At 39.7% G+C, this 17,598-nt stretch overlaps 1 protein-coding gene across 4 annotated transcripts in view; it reads left to right on the top strand.

The window, feature by feature from the left end:
* TNPO3 (transportin 3) overlaps positions 1-17,598 on the top strand; it is a 104,039-nt gene that overhangs the window by 54,411 nt on the left and 32,030 nt on the right. For all 4 annotated transcript variants that reach the window (XM_004046199.4, XM_063708280.1, XM_019031429.4 and 1 more), the window contains 7 exons: positions 2,912-3,087; positions 3,579-3,717; positions 6,610-6,756; positions 10,213-10,320; positions 12,046-12,137; positions 14,035-14,174; positions 17,217-17,408. In XM_004046199.4, coding sequence (XP_004046247.1) covers positions 2,912-3,087; positions 3,579-3,717; positions 6,610-6,756; positions 10,213-10,320; positions 12,046-12,137; positions 14,035-14,174; positions 17,217-17,408 — 994 coding nt within the window. The remainder of the gene's footprint in view (positions 1-2,911; positions 3,088-3,578; positions 3,718-6,609; positions 6,757-10,212; positions 10,321-12,045; positions 12,138-14,034; positions 14,175-17,216; positions 17,409-17,598) is intronic.

Genomic DNA, 17,598 nt, shown 5'->3' with positions numbered 1-17,598 from the left:
CATTGGTGTGTATTTCTGTGTCATTTTTGCATCAGAAGCTAAGTCTTAGGAAAATTAGGATGCCAATCATTGTTTTGCTTGCCATTGTCTGTCTCCATTTATGTTGGTATCCTTCCTCAATAATGATAATATTTATTATCACCTCAACAAATAGTGTGAAGAGTAATCACTGTAAATAAAGTCATGTCCCACTTTTGTTTAAAAAATGTACATGTGATTACATATAAAGGGAGGACAGTGTAGAATACACTTCAAACTTAACAGTGGTAATTTCTGGGAATTGGAATTGGAGTAAGGAAGAAGTTAATTAGTATTCCAGGATTATATTATCTCCTCTACTGATCCAGTGTCAGGACCCCTCTGTCACTAGTAAGAGTGTTTATCTAGAGTCAGGGTAAAATATATTCTTATTTTTACATTCATTCAGTGGTTTAAAATCATGCTACTTTTTTTCTTTTTGGGGGGAGTGTCACAGGGAGTCAGGGTATCTCCCTGTCGTCCAGACTGGAGTAGCTCCATTGGCATGATTGTAGCTCACTGTAGTCTCAAACTCCTGGCTTCAAGCAGTCTTCCTGCCTCAGCCACCCAAGTAGCTGGGATATAGGCATGTGCCACCATGCCTGGCTAATTTATAATTTTTTCTAGAGACAGGGTTTCTCTTTATTGCCCAGGCTAGTCTTGAACCGGCCTCAAGCAGTTCTCCCACCTCAGCCTCCCAAAGCACTGGGATTACAGATGTGAGCCACCACACCTGGGCCATGTCACATTTTATTTTGCTTTATGTTTGGACCATGACTTTCTTGTACAACTTTCCCCCAACAGCTCTTAAAAAAAAAAAAAAAACTTAAAAATTAAAATACTTCGTATATACAAAAGAATAAGTATGAACACCTACTATTTATTTATTTATTTATTTATTTTTGAGACAGAGTCTCCCTCTGTCGCCCAGGCTGGAGTGCAGTGGCGCAATCTCGGCTCACGGCAACCTTCGCCCTCTGGGTTCAAATGATTCTCCTGCCTCAGCCTCCTGAGTAGCTGGGACTACAGATGTGTGCCACCACACCCGGCTAATTTTTTGTATTTTTTTTTTTTTTTTTTTTTTTTTTGAGATGGAGTCTCGCTCTGTCGCCCGGGCTGGAGTGCAGTGGCGCCATCTTGGCTCACTGCAAGCTCCGCATCCTGGGTTCATGCCATTCTCCTGCCTCAGCCTCCTCAGTAGCTGGGACTACAGGAACCCGCCACCACGCCCGGCTAATTTTTTGTATTTTTAGTAGAGATGGGGTTTCACCGTGGTCTCGATCTGCTGACCTCGTGATCCGCCAGCCTCGGCCTCCCAAAGTGCTGGGATTACAGGCGTGAGCCACCGCGCCCGGCGAATTTTTTGTATTTTTAGTAGAGACAGGGTTTCACTGTGTTAGCCAGGATGGTCTTGATCTCCTGACCTAGTGATCTGCCCACCTTGGCCTCCCAAAGTGCTGGGATTACAGGTGTGAGCCACCATGCCCAGCTTGAACACTGACTTTTTATAACTTGGTAATATAATGAGAATCTTTGAACCCACTATTCAATCTAAGAATACCTAATAAATAATTTGCATCTTTGTGCTCTCCCAAACCTGCTTATATAGCTTTTTGTCCCACTGGAGATTTTAAATATCCTTTTAAAAAAATTATTCAAGGAAGACTAATACGTCCTTACTAAGTGTATTCAACCTCTCAACTGTACTCTCTTCACTAGAAACCCGGGAGGATTCCCTTCTTGGACCTTTTGGTCTGCTCTGATTTGCATCAGTTGTTCTTTAGATCTACTCCCTGTCATCTTGGGACTTGTCTTTACTGTGCTTTCTGGATTAGGTTAGCTGTTTCTCAAACCCCCTCAAATAAGTTCTTCAGAAAAGATATAATGGAAAGTAAACTTGGAATTTTTGCATGCCTGAGAACTATTTTTATTTTGCTTTCAATCTTGATTGATGGCTCAGCTAGGTATTAAGTTGTAAGCTGAATATTATTTTCCTTCAAAATTTCAAAGGCCTTGCTCTCCTTTACTAGCATGCATCATTGTTAATGAAAAGTCAGAGAACTCTGAATTCTGCTCCTTACTATTACCTCCTCCTCTCTTCCCCTGAAATTTTACAGACCTTTGTTTAACTCTGGTATTCTGAAATTTCACAATGATGTGTTTAGGTATGTGTCTTTGATACTTGTTGAGCCCTTTCATTTTAGGTAGTACTTGAGTATCAGAAAAAGGATGGAAAAGATTTTTCACACACTAGAATAGGGTAGGGAACACATGGCTTTCCATTTGGAGGGGCTGGTGTGAACAAGAACATGGAGATTAGAAATGATACGACCATGACTTAGGGACAGAAAGGCTGATTTGCTTGACATATAAGGAAATAGAAATAAGATTGGGAAGATTGATGGATGTTGTCTCATGGAAGGCTATGACTTGACTGTTACACATTTAAAGTACATGTTCAGAAAGAGGCTATAATCGAAAGAAAGAAAGAGGCTCTAATTGTTTTCCTATTACACTTATCCATCACTATCCTCAAAGGATTGGTTCCAGGACCACCCACTACCCCTGCCCCTCTGTGCACAGTTTCCAAGAGACGCAGATGCCCAAGTCCCTTATATAAAATGGTGCAGTATTTGCATATAACCTACCCACATCTTCCCATATACTCTAAATCACCTCTAAATTACTTATAATACCTAATACAATGTAAATGCTATGTAAATAGTTGCTATAGGGTAATTTTTAAATTTGTGTTTTTCGTCGTATTATTATTTACTTATATTTTGAATATTTTCTATCGATGGTTGATTGAACCCTAGGGTGTGCAGGGCCAACTGTAGATCACTCCTTAGTGATCATACTTCTTGCTTCCTTATTCATGCTACCTCCCCAGCAACAGGATAAGACCTCATCTAACCTACATGAAGCTGCTTCGGACTGTGTATGCTCAGCTCTCTATGCCATTGAGAATGTGGAGACTAACTTGCCATTAGCCATGCAACTTTTTCAGGGAGTGCTGACATTGGAGACTGCCTATCATATGGCCGTGGCACGTGAAGATTTAGACAAGTGAGTAATTGTTTAAGTCTGGAGCCCTGGGTTTACCTACAGTCTGGTCATTCTTTTAAGTCACTTTTTATTATTCGCCTGTCATTTGTGATTCTCAGTGATTCTGTAAAGTACAGATAGTGCTTCCTAAAGATGCTCTACTATGCTCTTCTGAACCTAGAGTGGCAAATTGGGTGCAGGGTTTGTAGAATTACCATAGAAAGGTAAGGCTTTAAAAATTGGAGACAAATTTTAAAATATCAAGTGTGATTTGATGGGAATTTTTATTCAAATGTTTTAATAATTGAGAATTTGAACTGACAAGTCACTTGCGTAGGAGTGTACGATCTAGGTAAAGGTGTCTGTCATGGGGATTGTGATACAGCATAGTAAATAATCACTAGATGTCCCTTAGACTGAGGAACCTTTTATTTATTTGATTAACTGTGCCTGTATATACTTATAATATCCAGATTTCTGACTCATTGTTCTCATTCCCCTGTCTTCTACAGAGTTCTGAATTACTGCCGTATTTTCACTGAACTATGTGAAACTTTTCTTGAAAAAATTGTTTGTACTCCAGGCCAAGGTCTTGGAGACCTTCGAACTCTGGAGCTGCTGCTTATCTGTGCAGGACATCCTCAATATGAGGTAGTGTTTATGCTATTCAAAGGCCATTATTCTCCAAGTTGTGTGCTGCATATTACCTATATTTCATTACCTCGTGCCCAGATTTTTATTGTTGAGAAATTACAGTCTTGTTTTTAATTAATGTGATTTCATCTGTTTTGGAATTTTTTAAAAAAATTATATTTGGGTTTCTGCATTGTGTCCATTTCTATTTTCTTACCTGGTTGGCTGGGCTGTTGTAGGCCCCTCAAGGAACTCGTTAGAAAGCAAGCCTTTCCAATGAACCCCTTATCTAGCTTGACTTATTCTCTAGAGCTTTACAGCTAAAAAACACCAAATTCTAACTATACCTCCACAAGTCTTAACACCCCCAATTTTTCTCCAAATGATGGATGAGAATGACAAAGGGATTGAAAGGACTTAAGGGTCTCTGTCATTCAGAATCCTTGACATCCTACCTACCGAGGTTTGCTAGATTTTTAAAAATCTCATTTATTTGAGAAGTTTTACCTCTTTATAGTATAAGAAATGAGAAAGGGTCGGGCTTGGTGGCTCACACCTGTAATCCCAGCATTTTGGGAGGCCGAGGTGGGTGGATCACCTGAGGTCAGGAGTTTGAGACCAGCCTGGCCAACATGGTGAAACCCTGTCTCCACTAAAAATACAAAAATTAGTCAGGCGCGGTGGCTCACACCTGTAATATCCCAGCTACTTGGGAGGCTGAGGCAGGAGAATTGCTTGAACCTGGGAGGCAGAGGTTGTAGTGAGCTGAGATCGGGCCACTGCACTCCAGCCTGGGAGACGAGCGAAACTCCGTCTCAAAAAAAAAAAAAAGTGAGAAAGAAGTGCTCCCAAGTTGGGCATTGTTTTAAATAGCTCTGTTTTGGATCCTTGATGGGAAAAGGATGGTAGGGATCCTCTTACTGTGCCTTAGGCACAGTGGTCCTGTGACTCTCGACAGTTTTCTGTTATCACATACAAGACAACGTTTATTTGTTTTACATAATGTTACGAGGATACCTAGATTTGAATGGAACCCAAAACATTTCTGGGAGAATGTAACACCACACAATTATCACTCCTTTAAACAGTACCATATGGAAAAGAGGCTACGAGTAAAATCCCAGGCTTTTTCTCCCTTTCTCTCACACTCAAGGAAACAGGTGAATAAAAGTGACATGAAGCTGAATCAGTTATGTTCAGGAGTTACAGATGGTTTGCCAAGTAAGAAATGTTCTAATCTCAAACATTCAATGAAATGATTTCAGAATTTTCAGAAAAGTACTTTAAAAAAGACTTCTGGCCGAGCGCAGTGGCTCACGCCTGTCAGCACCTTGGGAGGCCGAGGTGGGCAGATCATAAGGTCAGGAGTTCAAGACCAGCCTGACCAACATGATGAAACCCCATCTTTACTAAAAATACAAAAATTAGCTGGGGTGATGGTGCGCACCTGTAATCCCAGCTACTCAGGAGGCTGAGGCAGGAGAATCACTTGAACCCAGGAGGTGGAAGTTGCAGTGAGCCAAGATTGCACCACTGTACTCCAGCCTGGGTGACAGAGCAAGACTCCATCTCAAAAAAAATAAATAAATAAAAATAAAAAGACTTCTGGCTGGGCACAGTGGTTTATACCTCTAATGAGGTTCATACCTCTTAACACTTTTGGAGGCTGCGGTGGGAGGATTGCTTGAGCCCAGGAGTTCAAGACCAGCCTGGGCAACAAAGCAAGACCTTGTCTCTACAGAAAATTTAAAAAATTAGCTGGGTGTGGTGGTGCACACCTTTCATCCCAGCTACTCAGGAGGCTGAATGGGAGGATCACTTGAGCCCAGGAGTTTGAGGCTGCAGTGAGCCATGATTACACCACTGTACTCCAGCCTAGATGGCAGAGCAAGACCCTGTTGCTACAGAAAATTTTAAAAATTAGCCAGACATGGTGGCAAGCGCCTGTAGTCCTCCTAGCTACTCAGGAGGCTGTGTGGAAGGATTGCTTGAGCCCAGAAGTTCAAGGCTGCAGTGAGCCGTGATTGTGCCACTGCGCTCCAGCCTAGGTGACCCTGTCTCTAAAGAAAATATATATATCTTTTGAGACAGAGTCTCACTCTGTTGCCCAGGCTGGAATGCTGTGCTGCAATCACAGCTCACTGTAGCCTCAGCCTCCTGGGCTCAGGTGATCCTCCAACCTCAGCCTCCTGAGTAGCTGGGAATACAGGCATGTGCCACCTACATGCCTGGCTAATTTTTGTATTTTTTTAGAGATGGTGTTTCGCGCGTGGCTGAAATTTGTTTTAAATAAAATAAAACTATGCGGTGGCTCATGCCTGTAGTCCCAGCACTTTGGGAGACCTAGGTGGGAGGATTACTTGAGGGCAGGAGTTCAAAACCATCCTGAGCAAGATGGCAAGGCCCTGTTTCTACTAAAAAAAAAAAAAAAAAAAAAAAAATTAGCCGAGCTTGGTGGTGTGTACCTGTAGTCCCAGCTACTTGGGAGGCTGAGGCAGGAGGATCACTTGAGCCCAGGAGTTTGAGGCAGCAGTGAACTGTGTTCATTCCACTGCACTCTAGCTGGGGCAACAGAATGAAACTCCGTCTCTAAAAAATAAATAAAAATAAAGACTTCCATGTCTGTTATTGTTTTCTCTAAATTCAAAATTCAGTATACTTTTGGAGGCATTACCTCAGGACTAAATGGAATGTAAAGCCAGTCATTCTAAATGGAGATTTGGGCCTAACGTGGGAAGACAGTTTGGGGAGATAATAGTAAATCTGCTAGAGAAAAGGTGACTTCTTAACTGGCTCTACTCGTATTATTTAAAAATATATCTTTCTTCCTATATGGTCGTGGTGATAATAAAATGTCTTCTTATTCTATTCCTTTCCCATTCAAATAAATCATCTCTTTTAACCTAACAGGTAGTAGAAATTTCATTTAACTTTTGGTACCGACTGGGGGAACATTTGTACAAAACTAACGATGAAGTTATTCATGGCATCTTCAAAGCTTACATTCAGAGGCTGCTTCACGCCTTGGCTCGGCACTGCCAGCTGGAACCAGACCATGTAAGTTCCCTTCTCTACCTCTTCAAATCTTAATTTCTTCCTCTTGTCAGTGCCAACTTGAAAAGGAACTGAGAAGATAGATAACAAACCTGGCTGGGCAGCCTGGCTCATGCCTGTAGTCCAGCACTTTGGGAGGCCAAGGCAGATGGATCGTTAGAGCCCAGGAGTTCAAGACCAGCCTGGGCAACATAGGGAATCCCCTGTCTCTACAAAAAGAAATAAAAGAAAATTAGCTGGGCCTGGTGGCACACGCCTGTAGTCCTAGCTACTCAGGAAGCTGAGTTGGGAGGATTGGCAGGTTTTGTCACTCTACAGCTTATACTGAAGAAGTCAGTACCAGTATAATCTGTTAGGTCTATTTAGGGGGAAAAAAAAAAAAACACTCCAGCTAAACCAGTAATTCTTTTCCTGGGAATATATCTTAAATCTGCAGAAGAAAAAGCAGCTATTTTATATACAAAATGTTATCTGTAAAAGTAAAAATTATAAACCCATGTACAGCAGTATAACAAGAGTTACATGAATTATATAAGAAGAGTTATGATTTAGCAACTTGATGTAGCAATTAAAAGGTAGTGAAATGATGATATGGTAAGAGAAAAATCAGAATGTAAAATTATGTACTCTTTTTGTTTTTGTTTTTTTTTTTTTTTTTTTTTTGAGACGGAGTCTCGCTCTGTCACCCAGGCTGGAGTGCAGTGGCGTGATCTCTGCTCACTGCAAACTCTGCCTCCTGGGTTCACACCATTCTCCTGTCTCAGCCTCCCGAGTAGCTGCGATTACAGGCACCCGCCACCATGCCAGGCTAATTATTTGTATATTTAGTAGAGACGGGGTTTCGCCGTGTTAGCCAGGATGGTCTCGATCTCCTGACCTCATGATCCACCCACCTCAGCCTCCCAAAGTGCTGAGATTACAGGTGTGAGCCACCGCCCCTGGCCAAAATTTTGTACTCTTATTAAATAGTAGAAAATAAGTGGTTAGATGAAAACTAATACAAAAGTGAAATATTTGTGTGTATGATTTTGCCCCATGAAGATACACATTTTTAAAATCTTATTTATACTGATTTTGTAGTTTAAAAGAATATAGAAATCTATTTGCTTAGAAAAAAATACTAGAAATATTATTAGTTTATTAGAAAACTCTTCAAACATCATGCTTAGTCTTTTCAAATTTTGCCACATTGATTTCATCCTGTTGGTTGGTTGAATCCGTCCTTTAATCTAGGACCTGCAGTAAGTTTTATTGCTTACAATTAAATCCCACGTGCTGTTCTCTTAATTTTAATGTTAGTATTGTGTTTGAGTCATGGTATTTTGTATCTCCACACAACCTTAGTCATGATTTAGTCTGTTGGTTTTCAAACTGCACCCACCCCCGCTATTTTTTAAAGTGAAGAATCCAACTGGGTGTGGTGGCTCATGCCTGTAATCCCAGCACTTTGGGAGGCCGAGGCAGGTGGATCACTTGAGGTCAGGAATTTGAGACCAGCCTGGCCAACGTAGCAAAACCCTGTCTCTACTAAAAATACAAAAATTAGCTGGGCATGGTGGCAGGTTCCTGTAATCCCAGCTACTCAGGAGGCTGAGGCAGGAGAATCACTTGAACCGAGGAGGTGGAGGTTGCAGTGAGCCAAGATTGCGCCACTGCACTCCAGCCTGGGCAATAGAGCAAGACTCAGTCTCAAAAAAATAAAATAAAATGAAGACTCCTGTCTTCAACCACATTTTACTTGGAAGCCTGATTTATAAAGCAGGGCCCCTTTGGTTTAAATGGCTCTGTGCTTGATCCCTTTTTTGCCTTTGCTAATTCTGTGGCACCATTTCCCTTGCGGGTAATTTCTTACACTTGTAAGTGTATAGCGCTTTATAATTTGTATAGTGCTTCATAATGTTAGCCATTATCTCATCTGAGATAGCCATCGTTTCCTCCTCATTCCTTCACCTTAATTTCTTCATCTTAAAGCAAAGAGCTTGAACTAGATTAGCAATTCTCAGTAGTACTAAGGGCTTTTCCTAGGTATTTGGGCCCAAGATTCTTGTACATGCCTTTAACCATCTTATAATTGGTAACTCTGTTTGTTTACAGAAGTGTTTGGAATAGGAAACCATGGAATATAAATGATCTTTAAATTTTTTAATGACAAATTTCAAATGCACAGCAAACATAAAATAATGTCATAGAGAACATCTGTATACCTACCACCTAAATTCCACTATTCATATTTTACTATGCTTGTGTTTTATATCTGTCCACCTACATGAAATGTTTTAAGTTTAAAATTCTGGGCTGGGCTCACATCTGTAATCCCAGCACTTTGGAAGGCCAAGGCAGGAGGATCACTTGAACCCAGGAGTTTGAGACCAGCCTGGGTAATATAGTGAGATCTTACCTCTATAAAAAAATTTTAAAAATTAACTGAGGCCAGGCACGTGGCTCATGCCTATAATCCCGGAACTTTGGGAGGGCAAAGCGGGCAGATCGCTTGAGCTCAGGAGTTTGAGACCAGCTTGGGCAACATGGCGAAACCCTAACTCTACAAAAAATATAAAAATTAGCCAAGTGTGGTGGTGCATGCCTATAGTCCCAGCTGCTCGGGGGCTGAGGTGGGAGGATTGCTTAAGCCCAGGAGGTCAAGGCTGCAGTGAGCCGAGATCATGTCACTGCGCTCCAGCCTGGGTGACAGAGCGAGACCTTGTCTCAAAAATAAAAATAAAAGTATATTTTCTGTGTGAAGTTATTGTGACAGTGGTTGATTTTGGTAGATCTTGAAACATAAATCTTCAATTTGTCACTAAAGAGCTGACCTTCTCTAGATAGGCTTATCACTTAATTTACTACTTCTTCCAGGTCACTTCTCACTCTCCCCAAGCCAATTTTTCCGACAACAAAACAAGCTGTAGCTTAGAAATACAAAACACAGCAGGGCACGCCGGCTCACAGTGGCTAACACTTTGGGAGGCCGAGGTGGGCAGCTGACTTGAGGTCAGGAGATCGAGACCAGCCTGGCCGACATGGTAAAACCCTGTCTCTACTAAAAATACAAAAATGAGTCGGGTGTGGTGGCATGTGTCTGTAATCCCAGTTACCTGGGAGGCTGAGGCAGGAGAATCACTGGAACCTGGGAGGCGGAGGGTGCAGTAAGCAGAGATCGCACCACTGCACTCCAGCCTGGGCGACAGAGTGAGCTTCCGTCTCAAAAAAATAAAATACAAAACACACACACAAACCAAAGAGTTTCTCCTGGTAAAGGCAGAGAATAGGTTGTCTTGACTTGGCATACCTCACAATTTAGGAAACCCTCTGTCTAAAATAAAATACCCTCGTGATTTAGGCAACTTTTGTTCATTGAAACTTGACTGCTTAATGGTTTTTTTCTTCTTCTTGATTTTATAGAGGTCATTGAAAGCCGCAGTGAGTTTAAAGCAGATGTTATCTGATTTGATATTTTAGGAGGGGGTTCCTGAGGAGACTGATGACTTCGGGGAGTTTCGCATGAGGGTATCAGACCTGGTAAAGGACTTGATTTTCTTGATAGGGTCTATGGAGTGTTTTGCTCAGGTAAGCCTATTTGGAGATTGTTTCCAGTCTTACTGGTCACCTTAATTGTATTCACTTCTGTGTCTTCTGTGAATGTTCCATCTTATTTCTTCAATTTTAGTGGCTGAATGAGATAATAGATATGCAAGTGCCTAGCACACTGCCTGGCATATAGTAGCTATGTTTATTTAACATTTTACAAGTCAGTTGCAGTTTATGGATGATTCGGTTATGGTTTACTCTGTATGCTTGCACTGATTGCTGTTCCACTTGTACAGCTGGAATAGAAGATCATAGATAAGCCTTAAAGCCTCTAGGATACTTATAGGGAATTTGGACCTAGCTAGGAACAATAGGCAAGTGTTTCTGCTTTAGTAATTACGTTCCAACTCCTGGTAACTCTTGTAGTTATTTGGCATTATCTTTGTCCACACTTATGGTTAGATTCCTGTGCAGTTTCGTCCCAGAGGTGACTATGCTAAAGTAGAAGATTCATAGTCCAGAGGTTTTCCTGACAATCACTGAGTAACATTTTACCTCATAAGGTTACAATCATCATCATTCCATATCACTTAACATTAGTATAATTTCAGGCAGTTTTCATATTGCTGGATTATATTCTAATGAGCTCTGAAATACTACTTTGGAAGCTTTGTCACAGCAATACTAAACTAACCTAAATTTTTTTTTTTTTGGTAACTCAGTCATTTTTTTGTATATTTGGGTGTAATATGATCTAAAAAGTATTAATAAAAGTGTAACTATTTTCATTATATTAAGCAAAGCATGCTTATTGACCCATCTATGAAGAGTTGAGGATTCTTAGAAAGCCACTTAAATGAGATCCCTGGATCTTAGACAGATGACCTCTGCTCAGATTTCAGCTCTTCTCTCTTTAGCTCTATGGCTTTGAGAAATCCTTTGATCTTCTCAATCCTTTGACTTAATTTACAAATTTATGTAAATTATCAATGTTGTTCAAGATATAGTCTGTGGAACACCAACCCCATGAGACATTTTTTGCCAAAAAAAAAGTTATATCATTAATTAAAATTAGGAAATGGTATAAATAGTATATTAAAGGCTCTGTGAAGTTGTATAATAAGAGAGCTGTTTAATTTTGCCTTTCCTAGCAGTGTCTGTTATTTCACTATAAAAATATTATTTAGTCACATTCTGTAGGTGGATATAATCTGGGAAATTGTGGACCAGAACATCTCTGAGTATTCTGCTAGGTGTACCTTTTTTTAAAAAAATTAATTCTGCTTGGATACAGTATTGTGATAGGTGCTTCTAAACAGCTGCTTTTTAGGAATTCAGTCAGTACTACCAGTGTTGATGCAGACAAGTAGTTAAAACAATAGAAATGTAAAGCCAATACATATATAGAGGATTTACATTGTATCTCTATTTTAAGTGTGTTTATGTATTTATCAGTTATTATCAGGACCAGGAAAAGACACTCATGTACTGTGTTTTGTTTTTCTCATAGTAGTCATTTTCTGGGGGCAGATGATAATTTTGATAAACTCTTGGGGGTCTAAATGGGTTTATTTCAAATATTAAAATAGTTACTCCTAGTTAGTGATGATATAAAAAAATGAAAATAATATTCTCATCTGGCTTGAGAGGTAATTAGGTTTAGAAACAAGGAGCAGGATTTACTTTAACTGGATTTTTTGTTTTGTTTGTTTTGGCATTCTGTTTTCCTTTTAATGGATCCATAATCCACCTCTTCTTCTCTAGTTATATTCTACTCTGAAAGAAGGCAACCCACCCTGGGAGGTGACAGAAGCGGTTCTCTTTATCATGGCTGCTATAGCAAAGAGTGTTGATCCGTGAGTGTCTCATAAGTCTTTTGCTGGGAACTCTAAATATCAAGAGGAAGGAAAATGACACTATTTTTTTTTTCTTATATGGTATATACCTGGAGACTTTCAGAACTTCTTACTTCTGTTGTGCCGTCTAGTCTTCTGACTTCTAGAGTCTAGTCCAGGGTAGCCTGAATTGCTGATACCATGTTTTAACAGCATTTCCTAGAGTTGAAATTATTTTATTCTTGATGCTAGGAATAGAATGCTGATTTATTTTTCCAACTGAGACTCCCTTGTGAAAGTTGGTATGGTAAAGAATTTGTTAGACTGTTTAATTGTTGGTACTTGCTTAAAAGCAATTGAATAGACACTAATTTGGGTTTCCTGCTTTTGTGACCTTGGGTAAGTTATTCTTACAAAATTAATTACATTGTTTCAGAGAGGCAAGGCATAGGCATCTTTTCACCTAAAAGAGCCAGATCTAAAGGGCAATTACTGTTTTTGTTATTGCCACTGAAAAATTTCAAATTATTCAAATTTTACTTCTAATTGCATAGAAATTCTGTTTATGACACGAAGCCCTAGAGACAAAATTTACTTTGTGCCATGAGTATATAAATCGATGTTAATATCTGCCACGCTGAATTGTGACCTGATACCTGCAGTCAAGCTCTGTATTCAGTCTTGATGGGAGAGATGGTTAAGGCAGATATTTATAAAAAGCACAATGCTTCTTTCTTAGCTGCCTTTCAGGGCCTCGTCAGTGGCATATTGTTTCCAATCCAGTAAATATTCAAGGAGGTCGAATAGGTTTATTTTTCTCTGTTAAGAAGTCCTGGTCCTTAATTATGTACCACACTATTTACTCTTAAACCAATTTTGGTGTCATTTTGAACCTTCTGTGACAAGTCTGAAGATTATTAAAATCATTAATGTTGTAACTAATATGTCTTGGTTTGAAAAATGATGGCTAGATAGTCTTCGTTAATTGACTTAGTGTCCCTAGGAAACATAAGGCATAAATGAGAGATTCGATATTTTTTTTGTTTATATGCATTTCAAGCCAACTGCATGATTATAATTTTTAAGTGCATATAAAAGGACTTAATAGACTAGTTTATTAGCAGAGGGTGGTCTTGCTGTAATCCAGGATATTATTTACATTTTAAACATCTTTCATTTCTGGATTAAGTTCTGCCACTTTAGGGGTATCCTCCACTCTACTCAAAAGGCCTTTAGCCAGTATATTTTGTGGGGGACAGAGGGAGGAGAGGGAACAGATAAACTCATGGAGCTATGGAAAGTGTTTGGTTAACTTTAATTTTCCCTCATGTTCCAAATCGGGGCAACTTAATCTATTCCTGCAGCTTATTTTCTTGTTCTTTCAATTAGTGAGCTGCCTACCCATACTTACCTGTTCTTAAAGTTTCCAATATCCAGCTATAAGAAATCTTTTGGAGCAAAACAACAGAGAATGGTCTATGAGAATTATTCATTCATCTGTTTAGCCATTCAGCAATATTTATTGAGTGCCCACTATGTGCCAGGCACTGTTCTAGGTGCTGCAGCTATAGGACTAAATAAAATAGATTCTTTAGAAGAAGACATTCATCCACAGTAAATGTCTGCCTCTCCAATTTAAAGAGCCTGCATTTGATAGCTTGATGTGTCTGTAGGCACTTTACTGGCATTCAGAAGATTAAGGAGCAGTATGCTTTTCCTGAAACAATATCTTTCATTTCTATCTTTTCCTCTTTTTTGAGGATTTGAAAATCTTTCATAACAAATACCAAGTACTTTTATCTTAATGGTTGTTTAGAAAGAAGCCCTTTAGCAATGCTGTGTGTCATCACAGCCTGTTATTTGGCCAGAATATAACCTCTGAAATCAGTAACTGTGAGTATTTACCGCCTGTACTCAGGGAAAACAATCCAACACTTGTGGAAGTCCTAGAAGGAGTTGTCCGCCTCCCGGAGACCGTACATACGGCTGTGCGATACACCAGCATTGAGTTGGTTGGAGAGATGAGTGAAGTCGTTGATCGAAATCCTCAGTTCCTTGGTATGTGTAATCTCTCTCCTCTGCCACTTCTAACTTGTCATTTTTCTGATTTTTCTTCTCATCTCTTACTTTTGCATGTGTTTTCCTTTCTGTTTTTTTAACACGGAGTGTTTATAGAAACTGAGAGTAAACAATATGTTGTAAGTTAGTGCTTATTTGATATAACATTTATAATCTGATCTGGGAGAAGGACCTTTGAAAGATTAGATCTACAGATAGGGAAACAGAGAACAATTTGCTTCTAGTACTCTGTTTAAGCATGAACATTTCTATCTCTGTTAGTCTTTGGCATATGCTTGAGCTAATCAGAATCTCTTACAGTTTTAACATACTAGAAGCTACTCAAGGACCAAAGCAAAGGAGATAATTTTTCACTTGTAATACATGCTCCATTTAAAAGCCAAGAATTATTCAAAACTAAATAACTGCAAATTAAAATGAAGACTGTTATATAACCTCTGGGTGTCCTTATTGACTTGAAAAAATAACTAAAGATCGTAACAACTTTAGAATTGAAGGTAAAGTTAGAAATGATTTATTCTAACCTCCTCTTTTTATAGACAAGGAAACTGAGGCCCAAAGAGACAAAATGACTTTTCCAGGGTAATATATATCAAGCCCTGACATTTAAGAGGGATACATTCTGAGAATTTTAGGAATACCAAAATTTGTGATTAGTATTATATCATTAAGTTTGATGTGTTTCCTGTGTATATCTTTATTATCGCCTTTTTACTTGATTTTATTTTATACATCTGTTTTTAGTGACTGAAACACATGCTAAAAAGAGTGAATGTGTTCTTTGTTTCTATACACTGAGCTGCTTTCTAAGTTCAATGTACTATTTCTTTTTTTTGTTGTTTTTGTTTTTGTTTTTTGTTGTTTTGAGATGGAGTCTCGCTCTGTTGCCCAGGCTGAAATGCAGTGGCCTGATCTCAGCTCACTGCAACCTCCACCTCCCAGGTTCAAGTGATTCTCCTGCCTCAGCCTCCCAAGTAGCTGGGATTACAAGTCCGTGCCACCATGCCCACTATTTTTGTATTTTTAGTGGAGACAGGGTTTTGCTATGTTGGGCAGGCTGGTCTCGAACTCCTGACCACAAGTAATCTGCCCGCCTCAGCCTCCCAAAGTGCTAGGATTATAGGTGTGAGCCACTACGCCTGGCCCAACATACTATTTCCAAGTGATTTCAAAATGGCTGTTTTTTAGTTCTTAGATTTCTGCACTTTATCTGGCTCAACATTTGGCTTTCTTTTCTGAACCATTTTTCCACCAAGAAACATAGTAGATTTGTTTGTTTTAATACCTTCAGTTAATGTCCAGAAAGCAGCAAATCTAGGTTGACTTGCAGACTCTTATCAAAAGATTTATCATTCAGTGCCACCTTGCAGTATCTCATTCAGATTTGTGCCTCAGCAGTAGACAGATTGCTCTATGTTCATACTCAGAATAGTCAAAACCACAAATACCCAATTTGGGAATCACAGAAGTCTACATTATTAGAGTTGCTTGGGCTAGGTTCTAGATTCTAGGTCTTTTGATTCCTAGACTAAACAGGGTGGGGTTTTGGTTTTGTTTTTTTCTTTTTGGTGGAGGTAGGCAGATTGTGCTGAGTTTGGGCATTGTATTGATCATTAGACTAGAAATGGACATAATGGTTTTAGATGGGCTTTAAGACATTATTATTGGCCAGGCATGGTGGCTCACACCTGTAATCCCAGCACTTTGGGAGGCTGAGGCGAGAGGATCATCTGAGTTCAAGAGTTCGAGACCAACCTGGCCAACAGGCGAAACCTTGTCTCTACTAAAAATACAGGAAAATTAGCTGGGCTTGGTGGCGCATGCCTGTAATCCCAGCTAGTTGGGAGACTGAGGCAGGGAGAATCACTTGAACCCGGGAGGCGGAGTTTGCAGTGAGCCGAGATTGCGCCACTGCACTCCAGCCTGGGTGACTGAGCGAGACTCCATCTCAAAAAAAAAGAAAAAAAAAGATGTTATTATTTTGATTCTTTCCACTTTTTCACAGTTTGCTACAAGGTCAATATAAAGTACTCACAATGACCTTTAACAACACATGGTTTTTTGCCCAGGCATGGTGGCTTACAGTGGTAACCCCAGCACTTTGGGAGGCTGAGGTAGGCGTATCACTTGAGGCCAGGAGTTTGAGACCAGCCTGGCCAATGTGGTGAAACAATCGTCTCTACTAAAAATACAAAAATCAGCCGGGCTTGACGCATGCCTGTAGTCCCAGCTACTCAGGAGGCTAAGGCAGGATAATTGCTTGAACCTGCGAGATGGAGGTTGCAGTGAGCTGAGATCGTGCCACTGTACTCCAGCCTGTGGGACAGAGTGAGGCTCCGTCCCCAAAAACAATATATGGTTTTTCTAAGGTTTTTTTCCTATAGAAAAAAAATCTGATTTTTATAAAAGAAGATAAAAAGATGAGTAGAATTAGCTCTATAGAAATTCAACTTTATGGTAAACTTTCTTGGAGCACTTACATTTGGTAAAATTAAAACATAGTGAATTAATTCATCTAGAAGTGCTAAAGATTCATCTGCCTATTTTTAAGGCCTTTTGTAACTAGAAAGAAGCAAGTATAAAAGTTTCAGCTTTAGACAACTATCCTTGTCCTGATTCATATAGGCTGTTTTACCAAGTAATTCATCCCTCGGTATAATTGTAACTCCTTGAGCTTTGCATTCTTTCTTACATTGCCATATTCTTAATACCTGGATTGCCATATATGCTCTTAAGTCAGTGGTTTACGAACTGCTCTGTGAATCCCTGGGAGTTAACGTTGACTGCCCTGAGGGAAGAAATGGAAGATGAAATAGATGGGTCTCAGGGCCTGTTGACAATATGTAAGTGAGATCAGCTCTATTTTTATGTGTTTTATTTATTGTGGTTCTGAACACATTTCACTTTTTAAAAGGGTTCTTTTGCTTTAAAAAAAGAAAAGCAAGTATACCTCTGTTTTAATAAACTAGAAGTTTTCCTTTAGTTTCAGATATGTAATCTCTGCTTGGCTTTTCTTCTTAGACCCTGTGTTGGGCTATTTGATGAAAGGCCTGTGTGAAAAGCCCCTGGCTTCTGCTGCAGCCAAAGCCATTCATAACATTTGCTCTGTCTGCCGAGATCACATGGCTCAGCACTTTAATGGACTCCTGGAGATTGCCCGCTCCCTCGATTCCTTCCTGTTGTCTCCAGAAGCTGCTGTGGGCTTGCTAAAAGGTATTTACTTGATGTTAACCACTAATAGTCACCTCAAAGCCACTACTTGGGGTAATCTTACATCTGTCATATCCCAGTTTTTCAGTTGCAATGTACTTAGTGTTTAAGAATTTATAAGATGAGGAAGATGGCTTTTCCACTAGAGGGGATGGTGTTGACTATATGTACATGCATTCTTTTCTTGGATTAT

Source organism: Gorilla gorilla, chromosome 6 (assembly GCF_029281585.2).
Source record: "Gorilla gorilla gorilla isolate KB3781 chromosome 6, NHGRI_mGorGor1-v2.1_pri, whole genome shotgun sequence".
Classification (NCBI taxonomy): domain Eukaryota; kingdom Metazoa; phylum Chordata; class Mammalia; order Primates; family Hominidae; genus Gorilla; species Gorilla gorilla.
Note: the sequence above shows the minus strand (reverse complement) of the source record. Positions and strands in the feature narration are given on the sequence as shown.